Here is a 15,447-nt window from a genome sequence, read left to right as displayed (position 1 = left end):
ACTAAGATTGGAGGCAGACTTCTAAACAACCTGTGATATGCAAACGGCACAACCAACCTGGCCGGCTGAACCTGAAGGACCTGAAGCCCTTGATAACGAAGGTCAGGACGCAACCCACAGTTGTGGAAAGGCGGTCAAGAAAACCACACATCGCATTGGGCAAGTCTGCTGCACTAGACCACATCAAAGGGTCAAAGACGCCATTTGGAGGACAAAGGTGTGCCCTATCCAAGCAATCGTATTTTCCACTGCTCAATATAAATGTGAATGCTAGGCAATGAAGAAGGGAAACTGGAGGAAAATGTAAGCCTTTCAATTATGTGTTGGGGAAGACTGCTGAACATCATAGGCTGACAGAAGCGTGAAACACATCTGTCTTGGAGGAAGGATAGAAGGATGCTCCTTAGAGGTGAAAATGGTGAGATAGTTAGGACATGTTATCAGGACAGACCCTTGGTATCAGTTCCTCCTTTTCCCCTCCCTCCCCTCCACCCCCTACCCTGACCCATTGATAGATTATAAGTATTATTATTTTTCAACTCATTTTTCCTTCCAAAATGTACTAAATGTGTACATTGTGTCAAGAAGGAAGTGTGTCAGGTTCTAAAATTAGTCAGGATAAAAAGATTACAGTATATATGATCCATTATATAAAATTCTAGCAAAGGTTCAAACTACAGTACTACAAAGTACATCAGGGAAAGGGGAGCACCAAGAATGGAAAGGATGTTTTGAGCACTCTGGGTATTTTCACAGTTCTGACTGTCATGCTAGTTTCACATGACACTGAAATGTACATTTCAATGATTTGTACATTTATATACATGAAGATTCAAAAAGACAGTGGAAAAAAATCTTATTATCTGTTCATTCCACTTTCTACAAACTTTCTAAAGCCCTCTTATATGTGTGTTTACTATACTATTACAGTGCAAAAAAAACTTCTCTAAAACTCTTGATTTAAGAGCCAGTGAATTAAAGTTCAGTCTATTTGTTCATTTAGTTTAAAAATAGAAGCTGAGATCTATTTTCTGAGAAAATAGGAATGTGGTGGCCTTTATTGTTCTAAAAGCATGGGCAGAAGTTTTAAAGCTTTAATTGATCAAACGAGAGGTGCTTGGTTACTACCATTCTTGCAACCCCTTTTTTATAGGGTCATATTTCATTTAATCATAAATAATTAAGAGGAATAACCAAGTACATAGTGCATACAAACCACAACGAAGTAAGAAACTGGCAAAACATCCACAATAGGTACCTTTAGTGGATCTGCTAGCTCTAGCAGCTGATTGATTTTCAACTTAATCGCATCGTATTTGTCTTCTGCTTCGACTCTCACATTTCTAAGGGCTTCCATCGTTTGTTTTCGTTGCTCCATATTTTTCTCAACCAGTTTCATTTTGCTTTTATTTTCCTGAGCTTCATCTTCCTGAAAACATTTACAGAACCATCACAACTAATTAAAACCTAAGTAACCAAATAGAATAATAATATAAATAAATTCTGAGCGAGACGAAACTAAAAATTATGAGTAAACAAGATCAAATAAATTAGGAACCAAGGCAGAATTAAGACGAAACAGAAATCTCAAAAAGTATTTTATGAATATATTGTTTACTAAATCCAGTCCAGCAAGCTCTTGAACTCAAGTATGTATGTACATATATGCGTGCGTGCGTACATACATGTGCGTGTATAAAGTCAATACTAGACTACAATAAATTTAGATACAACAATGAAGTGTAAAGCAATAAAATTTTAAATTAGGAAATAAGATAAAAGAAGACATGACACTTAGGAGAAAAATGTTTTTAAAAATACTCTAAGGTTAGTCAGAGGCATTTTTATCTGATCTACTTTGTCTGTCAAAAAGTATCCCATGACTATAACCATGCATCTTGTACTAGACAATATTTAAGTACAATCCAGTTTTGCACCATCTTCACACTATGTGGTGAATTAAAATGAACATTGTTTCTTTGAGGGAAAACAGAAACAATGCAGAGACCAACTATAATTCACTTAAAGATGCTACTGCTATCTTTGGCCAAGAATAACACCTCTGAAAGTCCCTACTGTAAAAACACCAAGCTACACAAGGCCGTTTGATGGGTCAGTAGTCAGAGCACAATTAACACATCTGGTCGAAGATACAACTGTTACTCATGCAGGCTAGATGTTAACATTAAAGTATGTGCAAACTATATGCCAGGTAGTTACTACCTAATTTATGGCCAGAGATAGCCATCTTAAAGTTTCGTCTCAATTAATAGGATTTTTTTTAAGTTCAGAGAAAATTCCATTAGCCCGAATGATGGTTTTATCCTTGAAGGCCACACTTAAATGAAAGAAAAGCATCTTACTAAGGTTGCAATATCAACAGACTGATGTTCTTCTATATTCTCAAGTTCATGAATTTCAGAGAGACTTTTTCTAATTTTCATCTGAAAGATAAAAAATTTTAGTAACATAACAATAAGTTCCATATAAAAGGAGAAAAGCAAAATCCTGGACAAGATATATTAACCCCCCAAATTCTAAACGCTGTATGATAGAGAAGACTTTTGAAATCAACAATAGGGGCACATTGCCATTATTGAATACACCAAAGGAAGTTACCATACATACTCATGTATAAGCCAAGTTTTCCAGCACATTTTTAATGCAGTTTATGTGGTAAAATTAGGTGCCGCACAGGGAACACATAAGCTATCGGAAATAGGGAAGGACACAAATAGAGGAGTCACAAATTGACAAGTGAAGATAAATCACCTGTGTACACAGAAAGAATTCACCAAGGGGCAGAAATCTGAATGGCCAATAAACATGAGAGAAAATGTTCCTGATCATTAGCTAGAAAAGAAATGCAAATTAAAACACTATGAGATACCCTTACATCCTCAAAGGTAACCCAATTCAAAAAGTCAGAAAGCAACAAGTGTTGGAGGGGTTGTGGGGAGACAGGAACTCTCATCCACTGTTGGTGGACAGGTAGGTATGTACAACCACTATGGAAACTGATTTGGCAGTATCTAAACAGATGGAGACTGAGCTACCATCCGACCCAGCAATCCCCTGACTGGGCACATACCCAAGAGAGGCAAGAAACAAACTACGCCAGACACCTGTGCTCCAATGTTCATCAAGGTACAGTTCACAATTGCAAGGAGATGGAAACAACCCAAATTTCTATCAATGCACGAACGGATCAAAAACTGTGGTACAGGCATACAATGGAGTACTAAGCGTCCCTAACATGCAGCGACGAACGCACGAAGCACATTGCCTGCCCCATGGGAAGAACGGGGGAAATCATGCTAAGTGAGGTTCACTCAAGCACAAAAGGAAAAATACAACATGCATCCACTGAGGTAAGTTTAAAAAAAAAAACATATGGCAAAAAGTATGGGCAAAAGCTACTACCTACATACATCCCTGGGGTGAGGTCCAACAAATGTGGCAGGGGCCAAACCCAATCCAGGGATACATACAGCAGCCAACTACATAAGAGGGGAAAGAAAGAGAAGGAAAAAAAAGGACATGGGTAGGAGGGGAGCAGGGCACTAATCCACCCAAGGGGAGGGTATTGTTTATATCTCCACAGGAGGAGAGAAAGACCAGGCTTCAACCTGATGCACCAAGACATGAATACAACATACTGCCAAATACCAGGGAACCGATAGAGAGGTCTGTGGGGCCACCCCCAATCCCAACTATGTGGACATCACTGCCCTCAGAAGAATGCACTTCCGAAGACAGCACTGGGAGAGGGGCAGGTCGAATTAGACCACATGAGGAAAAGCAAAGGATAGAGGGAGGAGAGGATATCCTGGCCCGCCAACCCCCAAGGATGATGTTCCTGCTCAGAGCAGAGAATGCACAGGGAGGACCGTAGGGCTAGCCCCACCACGGGACACGGTGTGAAGATACAGTGCATGGTCTGGCCCCATCACGCTGAGGCCAGGCACTGAGGGCATGCATCAGAGCACCAAGAAGATCACACTGATGAAACCCCCAGGGAATACCACAAATAGACTTGGCAGATAGAGTGTGGCACCCCACAGACTCGACTGGAAAACACTCGTAAAGGCCAACAGACACTGAACTAAGTATAGGCTTTTCCATTTTTGTCAGTGGCTTTCTTTTTGTTATTGGTATTTTGTTCTTGCTGTCTGCTGTTGTTATTGCTTTGACTTCCTTGGTTGTTTTGTTTGGCTTTCCCTGGTTTTTGCACTTATTAATGTATCTGCATGAGTATCTAATAAGATAGGCGGAATAAATAATTCGGAGATGAAAACTGGACCAATGGTTCTGGGGAGATATGGGAGAAGAGGTAGTGGGAGAAAGGAGGGGGCAGGGGAAGACCCAACCCAGGGGCAAGGGAAAAACAAGTGAACTAAAATAAATGGAGAGAAGGGAGTAAGATGCCTGGTGGGGCTCAATCAAGGACAATGTAGCAGCGAACGAAGGCCGGACATGATGGTGGTACAAGAGGGAAATCAAAAGGAAATAGAGAAAAGAACCAGGAGGCAAAGGGCATTTACAGAGGCCTAAATACAGGCATGTATTTACATAAACATACATATAATGATGTACTCACATTTATATGTTAAGAATTAAGGTAGCAGACAGACATTGGGCCTCCACTCAAGTAATCCCTCAATGCAAGAACACTTTGTTCTAAAAATCCGCATTCTGTGATGCTCACCTTCCTGACATAATCGCTGAAGACACAATGGGTGCACAAGTAAATGGGGTGAAGAAAGCTGATGGCGCTTGGCTTTCAAAAGATATAGTGTCTGGGTCTTAAAGGTAAACAAGCAGCAGCTATCTAGCTTAGAAGCAACAAAGTCCACATGGAAGCACACCAGCCTGTGTGATCATGAGGTGTCGATGGGATAAGGTATCAGGTATCTAAGACCCAGAATAAAACCATACACAAGGTGAATTGGGGGTGGGGTGCATGGGGTGGAGACTCAATGCCCATCTGTAGACAATTGGACATCCCCTTACAGAGGGGTCATATGGGAGAAAGGAGCCAGTGAGGGTGTAGTATAGCACTGATGAAACACACAACTTTTCTTTGCTCTTTGATGCTTCCTTCACCCAACTATCATGACCTCCATTCTGCCTTCCAAATTGGATTAGACCAGAGCATGCACACTGCTATGGATAAGAGGGAATCCAGGATCAATAAAAACCTGAGGGCCAACAAGGAGAATAGAGATACCAGGAGAATTAGAGAGGGTGGGGGAGAAAGGGGAAATCCAACACAAGGATCAATCTAGAACTCCCTCTCAGGGGGATGAATAACAGAAAAGTGGGTGAGGGGCGACGGAGGATGATATAAGATATGGAAAAAATAATCTATAACTTATCAAGGGTTCATGAGGGAGGGAGGGCGGGGAAAGGTGGGGCAAGAAATGGGGAGCTGATATCAGGGGCTCACGTGGGAAGAGAATGCTTTGAAAATGATGATGGCGGCATATGTGCAAATGTGCTTGACACACTGGAGGAATGTATGGATTGTGGTAAGAGATGTAAGAGGCCCCAATAAAAGTATTTTAAAAAGGGAAAAAAAATAGGTGCTTTGGCTGATATTCATTTTGGCTTACACTCAAGTATATACGGTAGGTATAATATTGCTACAGGCTAAATGCAGAACACGACATGAGAATTTGATTGCATTTCATCAGGCAATATGGACATATGAAATATTATAAAATGCCAACAGAATTTTTGAAAGTCACTAATCATAAAAAATGTTATTAATATTAGCACTAAGAATTCAGCATCATTTTATATGAACTAATATTTTAACTTTGAATATAAACATTGATAGATATAACCCACATAAATAAAAACTCTTTGAGACCAAGATGTTTAATTTAAGAACTACTGCTTTAACTATCAAAATCTTTTAAAAAACTTGGAAATGGTAATTTGAGAAACAAACAAATGCTTATATACATTTTACCTCTAACTCTTTTAAATGTAGTTGGCATCTTCTAAGAAGTTCCTCATTGCGTTTAATATCCTTTCCAAGAGCAAACATATGTTGCTGAAGATTTTGTATCTGGGCAGTCTTATTCTCTACATCATTCTCTAAGTGACTTGGTGAAGAGGAAAAGATAAAAAAATAACACTTAAGACATTTAAACAAAACAAAACTTATTGGTAATAATTTCTAGGTAAACTCCCATTCAGTGGAACCAGTTCTCTAAGCCTGCCAAGTTGTTGGTATTATAAACAATGTGTTACAGAAATTTCCAAAATAATCTTTTACCTGAAGTTTTATTTATTTTATTAACAGGTATTTAAGCCATGACATCCTCGTGGCAGGCACTGTGCACACAGGTAGCTAAAAGTAGAAATAGAATTGAGAATGATTCCCCTCAAAAAAGGCACGAGGGGGAGGAATCAGGAAATAAACCATTAAAGTCAAAAGTGAGACATTTTATGCCATTTTATGAAGGAGGGGCGTGTCTGCTCCCATAAATACAACACATAGAGGACCAATTCTCTCTACTGGGACTGCCAGAGGCCAAAGCCTTATTTACACCAGGTTGCCTGGTGGCCCCCAAATGACAGGCAAACAGATGGGAATTGGAAGTGGAGCAGTGAGCTGCATTCAATTTACCTTCTTTCTGGAAGGACGCAGCTTAAAGCACTAGTCAAACAAAAAAAAAAAAGCTTAAGGCAAAATGTAAGCCAGTACATCTGTTCCCTCCCCACAAAAGAGCTAGTCAGTACACAGTTGATAAACATGCTGAGTGACCGTTCCCCTCTTTTTCCGGACTGGTGAAACAATGTGGAGGTCACCTTTCGAGTGGTGCTGTTCTGAAACACTCAGCTCAGAATATGGTCAGTGAAAAAAAACGTCAATGATGAAAAATGTCAATCTAGGATTATACATCCAACTAAATGGTCTTTAGCCACCAAACACTGAGCTAGATTAGTCACAGTTCTTCACTTAAAAAAACAAACAAACAAATAAAACAAATAAACGACCAAAGGAATAGCTAAGATGGAAGGCATGGAACCCTAAAGCAGAGAAAGGAATATGGTGAAGTCAACACTTGATGCCAACCTTATTTCAGAATCCACATCTTTGCTTAGGAACTTAGGTCTTGTATTTTCAGATGAATAATAACGCCCTGCAAAAACTTGATCACCATCAGCAGTAAACGCTTCTCTACAATTTTTAGGTGGCTTCTGGGACTGCATTACCGTACGAGCTACAGCGTTATTCTAAGGGAACAGGGGGAAATACATTTTAACACTGATGCCAAACACTGATGCACACAATTTAAGATGTGATCTACTCTTACTACTTTTAACTAATATTAACTCAAGCATTTTTATTTAAGCATTTAAATGAAATTATATCATAGTTAAATAAACCAATTTCAAAAACCAAGATTCAAAATTATTAAAATATTCCTTAGAACAACTTATTCATTCACGCTTTGATTTTAATCTTTCTTGCCAACAGCTAAACATTATTTTTCAATTCTTCACATTAACGAATAAATTCTAAACAACTCACAGATCTTATTTCTTAAAAATTACTATTATGCCTTAAGAAAGATAAGCATGAATAGAAAATTCCAATGAAAGGTCAGCACAGTGAATTATATAGGGAAAACTTGGAAATATTTAGGCTATGGGTAAAGTAAAAGAGGGATCAGCAGAGCCAAGGACTAGTCCCCTTTCTGGGGAAAGGCCACAGTGGCAGTTACCGTATGTACTCGATTATAAGCTGATCCGAATATCAGCTGATGCACCTAATTTTACCACAAAATCTGCATTAAAATGTGCTGAAAAACTCGGCTGATACATGAGTATATATGGTACATAAAATCTCCTGTAACTTGAGTGAAGGATGGAGTCTAGCCTGTCAATCAGCTCATAGCCAATGATGCTTCTATGTGGGCATGGCCTTCTCCTGAGGATTCTGGGACCTTGTCTTCCTCCCTGGAAGCAAGACACACACTCACTGCTTTACACCTTCCTATTGAAAAGCCACATGGAGCCATGCTGATGGCAGCCAGAGCCCTGGAGATTCTTCCACCACCACTGGATTCACATGCCTTCTACCCACTGGCCTGTGATCTTCCTGCATTCGACATCATTACATGTGTTGCGTGAGTCTGAAGAGGAATTCATAGACTGGTATCTGACATATGAGCTAATATCGGACTTATGGACTCGATCTGGACTGGGAATGTCTTGTTGATGCATATGAACTTCTTGATGTAAAGTTCTCTCTTACATATATATGAGTGTTTCTGAATTTGTTTCTCTACTCAACCTGGACTAACATAGCCATGATCTCACCATTTCATTATTTTGTTTGAAATACTCTTCTATGAGAGCCCAAACAACTAATAATTTTAAGGGGGTTTCCAAAAGTTTGTAGAAAAATGGAATAAAAAGCTAGTGGAATTTCCCCATGAATTTTTTTGAAGTCTTCTCATATAATGCTAATTTGCAATATAGAATATTTGGGATTATTAATGCCACTACTTCTAACTTTGCACTGAAGAAGCAAATTTCACAATGTTTGCTTTGAATATAGATTTGTTTTCAACCTATCTGAGAAAATGTTTGCCAAGAAATCAAATACACTCAGTCATCTAGTTAAACAGATTTATAAAAATACATAAATATAAAATATTGATTTATGCTGATCAGAGAACTATTAAGAAAAAGAATCCATGCAATAGCAAGTAACTGCTTCTTTTGAAAAGTACAATATTAAACTATATATCCTCAAGGGCAAATCAAATATGGAGCTGGCAATCAATCAAGAAAGAATTAAGAAACAATTTAGAGCATCATACACAAAAGTGTAATATCCAATAGGAAACAATATTTTTTGTTTCTTGGGATTTTTGTTTGTTTGTTTCTTGGGGCTTTTTTTGTTTTTAAACTTATTTTATGAAGAATGGAAAAAAGTTATAAAGTTCTATGGGGCAGAAGAAGCACAAATCAACCAGTTCTAGATCTATTCCGTAAATTTCCCTTAGAAGTGAAAATTCAATAGCTAAACAGAACAACATAAAAGGAGAATAAAAATGAATGTACCGTATATACTCGTGTATAAGTCCAGTGTCCCGCACATTTTTAATGCAGTTTTGTGGTAAAATTAGGTACCTCGGCTGATATTCGGATTGGCTTATACTCGAGTATATGCGGTAACCATCTTTAGCTTTGAAAATTTAAAAGCAACATGACAGACAGCAAGCATCTGGTTCTTACTTTGATTAGCAGCACCGTCTCTATGCCCCTCATGTCAATGAGGCTGTTGGCAACAACGACATTATCAATTTCTAATGCAGTCAGAACTGTTGGAAAATCTGGATGGTAAGCAGCTCTAAGGGATAAAATATAGAGAGGTTAACTTAGCAAATATTAATTGTACATATACACACACACATATTAAGCGGCTTAAAAAAGTTCTTGGGAAAAGAGAAAAGTTATGAATTTCCCACTCGCTTTCTGAAGTCCGTGTGTGTGTGTGTGTGTGTGTGTGTGTGTGTGTACTTTTAACAGAAGAATTTATAAGATTATGGGAAATATCTGATAATGACTGAAAACAGAATGGGTAAATCGGCAATAATGGTGTGATCGGCAACTGGATGCACAGATAGGTTAGCAGACTGAATGGTATGGAAAGGAAGGGAGTGGGGCTAAACTACGAATGTAGATAGGTCTGACAGAGGATATTTCTACCTGGGCATTTATATTAACCTTTGCCACAAATATGTTCATGAATGTGGTGAAGAACACAGGGAGGAAAATTATGAAAACCTCTTGGATAAAACCAAACACCTTGAGAGAAAGAGTTGCTGAACCTGACGGGCTCAGGGCCATGATCTCAGGGTGTACCCAGGTCAACTGACACAACAGGAGACAAAGACATACTTCCAACTTGGGTCTAAAGAGCTGGAAGTGACTTGTGTCTATGGTATAACTAGTCAAAAACTCAAACTGACTCATAGTGACTCGATAAGTCAACTCATAGTGACCCTCTAAGACAGGGTAGAATTGCCCCTGCGGGTTTCCGAGACCATAATTGTTTATGGGAATAGAAAGCCCGTCTTTCTCCCATGAAGCAGCTGGTGGTTCTGAACTGCAGAACTTGCAGGTCACAGCCCAACTCGTAACCACTATATCACCAGGGTTCCAGGTACAGTTATTAGCCTCTCTCATGTCCAGATATGTGGAAATAATTAGTTCAGTGGGCTAATGGACCACACGAACGCCAGCCTCCACACCTGAGACCGGAAGAATTACATGGTACCCGATTACCTGTACCAAACTATTACATTATAAAGTCCTGGATAGGGTGCAAGAAAACGTGGAACAAAACCCAAAACCGTAATAAAAAAAAACCAGGATTAAAGTTCAAACAAAGACTCAAGAGACTATGGCCTTATTCACCCTTCAGTTCTGAAAATGAGCCCCTGGTCCAATGTTCAGCTAAACAAATGACATGTCTTTCAAGAGAACAGCAATGCTACAGATAGCTTTAGACTACTGTTTTTTCAGTTAACAGCCAAGAGCTTCCACCTCAGCTCCTCTAAGGCTTCTTGCAACTAACCTCAGAGTTACCGGCAGTCTTCCATCAGCAACATAGTTGAAATTTCACGTTTATTTCACGACTATGTGCGCAGAGACAGCAATCAAATAGGGTTCCAAAACAATTTACCTACAACTCCTAAATACGTATCTCTAGTCTTAAAGCTCAAAATCAACAATTCTGAAATGAGGCTTTCAATGTAATTTTCAACAACCTACTTTTTACCTTATACTCAAACTAACCCACTGAATTGATTCAGACTCTACAGGGCAGAGTACAATTGCCCCATAGGTTTCCAGAAACAAAATTTACAGTCAACTTTCTCTGTCTGCCACAGAGCTGGTAGGTTCCAGTTAGCCAGTGCAACGCTCAACCTGCTGCACCTCAAGGTTCCCAAGTCAACGCCCTACACCTCCTTCACCAGTCATGCCAGCCAGAAACTTCACTGTCACCCTAATTCCCAATTCTCTTACTTAAACGTTCACCTAAAACACTTTGATTTTGTTCTAAATATGTCCTTTATCTGTCCCTTACCATCAACAACGCAGATGTTATTTTTGGCATAATGACTTACTATGTTATGCTTCCCTGCTTTTCACAAAGTTCATTTGTCTAGAAAGCAATTAATTCCCTCTCTTTGCAAAGTCATAAATTAGAATTCATCACCTCTTCTCTGAATCATTTACTGATCGACCTACAAAGATAATTATCAGCATGTTATATCTCAAATTTTATGAACGCTGTCAAATAAATTAGAGACAATTCGTGCCTGCACAAAAATTTACTGAAATAGGGGGACACGGCATTAGGCAGATCAATAAGCAAAAGCAAAAAATGGGATTGATTTTTAAAACTGGAGACAGAATCGGGGAAATATAAACGCATCATTTGGAAATAGGTCAATTGGTATGCAGGGGCCTCAAAAATTTCATGAAGAATTCCATTCGCATACTTTGAAGCCCCCTTGTATGAACACATACTCGTGCCATGGTTTCTGTTTAGTTCTTTTAAAGCATGATGGTCAGTCAGCAATTAACAAGCCAAGAAGTCAGAATCTGTACAGTGTGTCCTGCATTGGCTACGTCTGTATCATCTCCCTTTGTAATGTACCTTCAGAGATGGACTCTGTTTACCTACACTGTCTCCTGACATGGGCTGCATCTCAAAAACTCCAAAACCAAACTCACTGCCATCAAGTCGATGCCAACTCATGGCGGGCTTATTGAGCAGAGTATAACTGTCTCTGGGTTTCCAAGACTGTAAGTCCCTTAAGGGTGTAGACACCTTTCTCCCACAGAGCAGCCGCTGGCCCTGTGTGGTTAGCAGCCCATCGTGTAAGCCACTAGGCCAGCAGGGCTCCTAGAAGCATCCATACCTTATTTACACATGTAGCGCCGTTGCCATGAACTAGTGCCTAAATGGAACCTAAAGAAGCGGCTTGATGAAATCTTCCCAATCATAGCATGGCCATGATAACACCACAAAATGCTCTAGTGCCAGCTGACCCTGGTGTGATACCGGAGCCCCACACAGGGTTAAACAGATGACCGATGGCTCACCTGTGCCTTACGTCATGCATCTCACTCCGAAACTCAGAAACGATGATTTGCGGCCTGGTGGTACCTGGGGCGTAGAACCGTTTCATCAGTGCCTGAAGTACTCTCTCGTCAGCATGATTGTGGCAACAGTACGCCTGTAGAAGTCCTTTTAAGCAGGATTCAATCGCTAAAGCAAGCTCAGGGTCACGAAGGTGAATACACGCTCCTAAGTCAGGGAACAATTATACAAGGGTTCATAAATATTTATATAATCATTATTTCTCCTTTAAATGAGGAGAACTTCTTAGATCCCTAAAACACAATACCAACAAAATATGTATCTACTTATAAATTTCCAGGTAACAATGTATAGAATTATAAATACTTGACAGATCACTTCCTGATTAAAATCACTCTTACAGTTGGAAGGGGCTTAAGGAATCAGAACATCCCAGGTGACTACTGGAGAACGGCCTCGGGCTTTTCTGATTTATCACTTATATTTAAATGAGCTCGTTCATGAACACCTAAGAAAAGCCGGACGAGTGTTCCACTCTATAATTATCCTCTTGCTTTTCTTTGTTACGGTTATTTAATGCTTTACAAATACAAAAGGAACACCACAAAGTTTAAGGTGATTTTATCATTAAAACATGTGCAACTGCAGTATACTATTAGCTAACTTATAATAAAACTTAAGAACTAGATTCAGTGAACTTTCATGAAATGAAAAGCTTAGTTGCTACTTACTATATCCTCACTAAACAATGACAATTACCTAAAGGGCCCACAGGCTTGTGAGTAAAATGCCCTCGTTTAAAAGCATCATCGATGGCTTCCAGGAGAGCTGGAACGTGAGGACCAAATCTTTTTAACCGATTGTTTTTACTATCTTTCAGTTCTTTCAGTTGCCTCTGGTTATAAGTCAGCAGATGCCTGACTTCTTGTTCTTCTCCTCTAAAAACACAGTAGGAAAATCATTACAGGATACAATTAGATAAGAAACAGGCCAGAACCGCCGATACCACCCCGATACCAAGGGGCTGCCCAGCTAGCCAGAACTAAAAGCAGAAGTTTTCTTTCAAGGACTGTGCCATAAGAAAACTCTCAGCAATTTGCCTTCAAAAAGAGGCACAATAATGAACCAGGAGATTCTACTGGTCAATTCCACAAGTTTAAGAAGAATCTTGGAAAAGTGAGTTTTTAAAAGGCCCCTTATTATGTAGAACAAGAGGAACACAATGTTTTCTACACTAATTTAAAAGAGCAAAGCTGCATGATGCTCATGCAATGCAGAAGACGGCTCTCGGGAAGCTGCGCTTACCTAATCCTGTCCCTTTCTTCTTTGTCCTTGTCTACGGCTTGCTGAAATTGTTCAATCTCTTGAGTAATGGAAACTTTTTGATCTTGGAAGGCCTTTACTTTATCTTTTAACCACTTTATTTTTCTTTGTCTTTCCAACCGCTCAGGTTCCAAAGACTGGTCAGTGCTATCAGCAAATAATCAAAAATAGAAGATGTTACATGAAAAACATTAGTATTTTTAAGAATTCATATATAAACAAACATGACAAAATCTTTAGCAACATCATAGAAAATACAATACTCTATTTTGCATAGATCACTTTATTGCAAAATAATACAATTATAAATATTGAGAAATAACTAATGTACCTTCTTTTAAGTTCTTCAATTCTTTTATAAAGCTGCTCTTCATCCTTCTTTAATGCTTTATATTCATTTAGGGACCGGTTATATGAAACCTAGCAAAAGTTAAGATAAAATAAGAAAACAAATAGACCAGTTGGGTCCTTTTGCCAAACCTTCCAAACTAAAGGTTGAATAGACGCACAAATCTATTTCTCAAATACATAAGTATATAAACAGCATGTGAAGCCATTACGGATTTAAAAGACTGAAAGCAACTTGTACTTTAAGCCAGTAACAACATCCCTGCTTACAAAAACAAAGGAACAGTATTTATATTTGACATGAAATTATACAATATCTTAGTTAAATTCTGCTCTCACCTCAGCTTCATTATAGGCTCTTTTCTTAGCTGTGAGATCTGCTTTCAATTCCAAACACTCTGGCGCTCGTGCATTGGTCTCTTCACTTATCTTTTCCAGTTTATCTTGAATCTCCTTGTACTTTTTCTCTGCTTCATTGAGTCTGACCTTTAAGGAAAGAGTAACACTTTTGCAGTGCAGTCTACTTTCCATCAATAAACAGACAACTCCTAAAAAGTAATTACATATAGTTCATATAGCACTTACAAATTTAATTTTTGACTAAACAAACCCAAATCATTAGGCAAGTGTTATTATATAAAGCATAATATAATTTATTGTTTCTCAAAAAACCTCATTGTCCTCGAGTCAATGGTGATGATTCACAGGGACTCTATATAGGTCAGGGCAGAACTGCTCCTGTGGGCTTCTGAGACTTCAGCTCTTTGTGAGAGTCAAAAGCCTTCTCTTTCTTCCCCAAAGCAGTCTGGTGGCTCTGAACATTTTATTCTACAAGTATACTATCTTCTGAGACAAAATATACAGTAGCTGCTACCGTTATAAAACACAAATATGTCACAATCCACGGAGAACCAGACATATAAGCTCGTAAGAGAACTGCTCAAATAATGGTGAGGGTGCAGGGCTTTGAAGTTAATACAGCTCTAAACTCTGGGAAAGCAGCTCTCAACCTGTAGGTGGCAACCCCTTTGGGGGTTGCCCAATCATAACAATAGCAAAATTAGAGTTATGAGGTAGCAACGAAAATCATTTCATGGTTGGGGTGTCACCACCACATGCGGAATTGTAATAAAGGGTCGCGGCGTGAGGCAGGTTGAGAACCGCTGCTCTAAGGGGAAGCGATGCTCTGGAATAGATGCTCTGGAATAGCTGGCCGGCACAGCTGAAGGGAGACCTTTAAAGAAAACATTCTGTTAGGAAGTACTATTGCAGGGCAAGATTCACCAGAGATCAAAATGAGGCTACCTAAAGCAATAGAGATAAGGGACAAATCAGAGAACTGGTCACAGCACAAGGCAACAAATATTTTTCTGTGGAGAGCCAAATAATATCTATTTTCAGCTTGTGGGCTGTGTGTCCTTCACAATAACTAAGCTCTGCCATTAGAAGCAAGAACCGGCCAGGGACAATGCCTGGACAAACGAGCCTGGCTGTGTTCCAAGGACACCATGTGGAACGCAGGCCACATTCAACACCCCCCCCACCTCCCCACCCCCCGCACTTCAGTGCCTTCAATGATGGAATGGATACAGGGAATAAGAGGAAGGGGAGAAAAAAGGAAGAGGCAAAAG

At 39.3% G+C, this 15,447-nt stretch overlaps 1 protein-coding gene across 3 annotated transcripts in view; it reads right to left on the bottom strand.

Annotated features, from left to right (window-relative positions):
- SMC6 (structural maintenance of chromosomes 6) overlaps positions 1-15,447 on the bottom strand; it is a 79,562-nt gene that overhangs the window by 31,224 nt on the left and 32,891 nt on the right. For all 3 annotated transcript variants that reach the window (XM_075557080.1, XM_075557079.1, XM_075557078.1), the window contains 10 exons: positions 14,156-14,302; positions 13,800-13,888; positions 13,451-13,615; positions 12,905-13,083; positions 12,148-12,352; positions 9,265-9,379; positions 7,091-7,251; positions 5,978-6,113; positions 2,364-2,444; positions 1,259-1,429 (listed from right to left, as the gene is read on the bottom strand). In XM_075557080.1, coding sequence (XP_075413195.1) covers positions 1,259-1,429; positions 2,364-2,444; positions 5,978-6,113; positions 7,091-7,251; positions 9,265-9,379; positions 12,148-12,352; positions 12,905-13,083; positions 13,451-13,615; positions 13,800-13,888; positions 14,156-14,302 — 1,449 coding nt within the window. The remainder of the gene's footprint in view (positions 1-1,258; positions 1,430-2,363; positions 2,445-5,977; positions 6,114-7,090; positions 7,252-9,264; positions 9,380-12,147; positions 12,353-12,904; positions 13,084-13,450; positions 13,616-13,799; positions 13,889-14,155; positions 14,303-15,447) is intronic.

Source organism: Tenrec ecaudatus, chromosome 8 (genome assembly GCF_050624435.1).
Source record: "Tenrec ecaudatus isolate mTenEca1 chromosome 8, mTenEca1.hap1, whole genome shotgun sequence".
Lineage (NCBI taxonomy): Eukaryota > Metazoa > Chordata > Mammalia > Afrosoricida > Tenrecidae > Tenrec > Tenrec ecaudatus.
The sequence above is the reverse complement of the archived record's forward strand: the minus strand, read 5'-3'. Positions and strand labels throughout refer to the sequence as shown.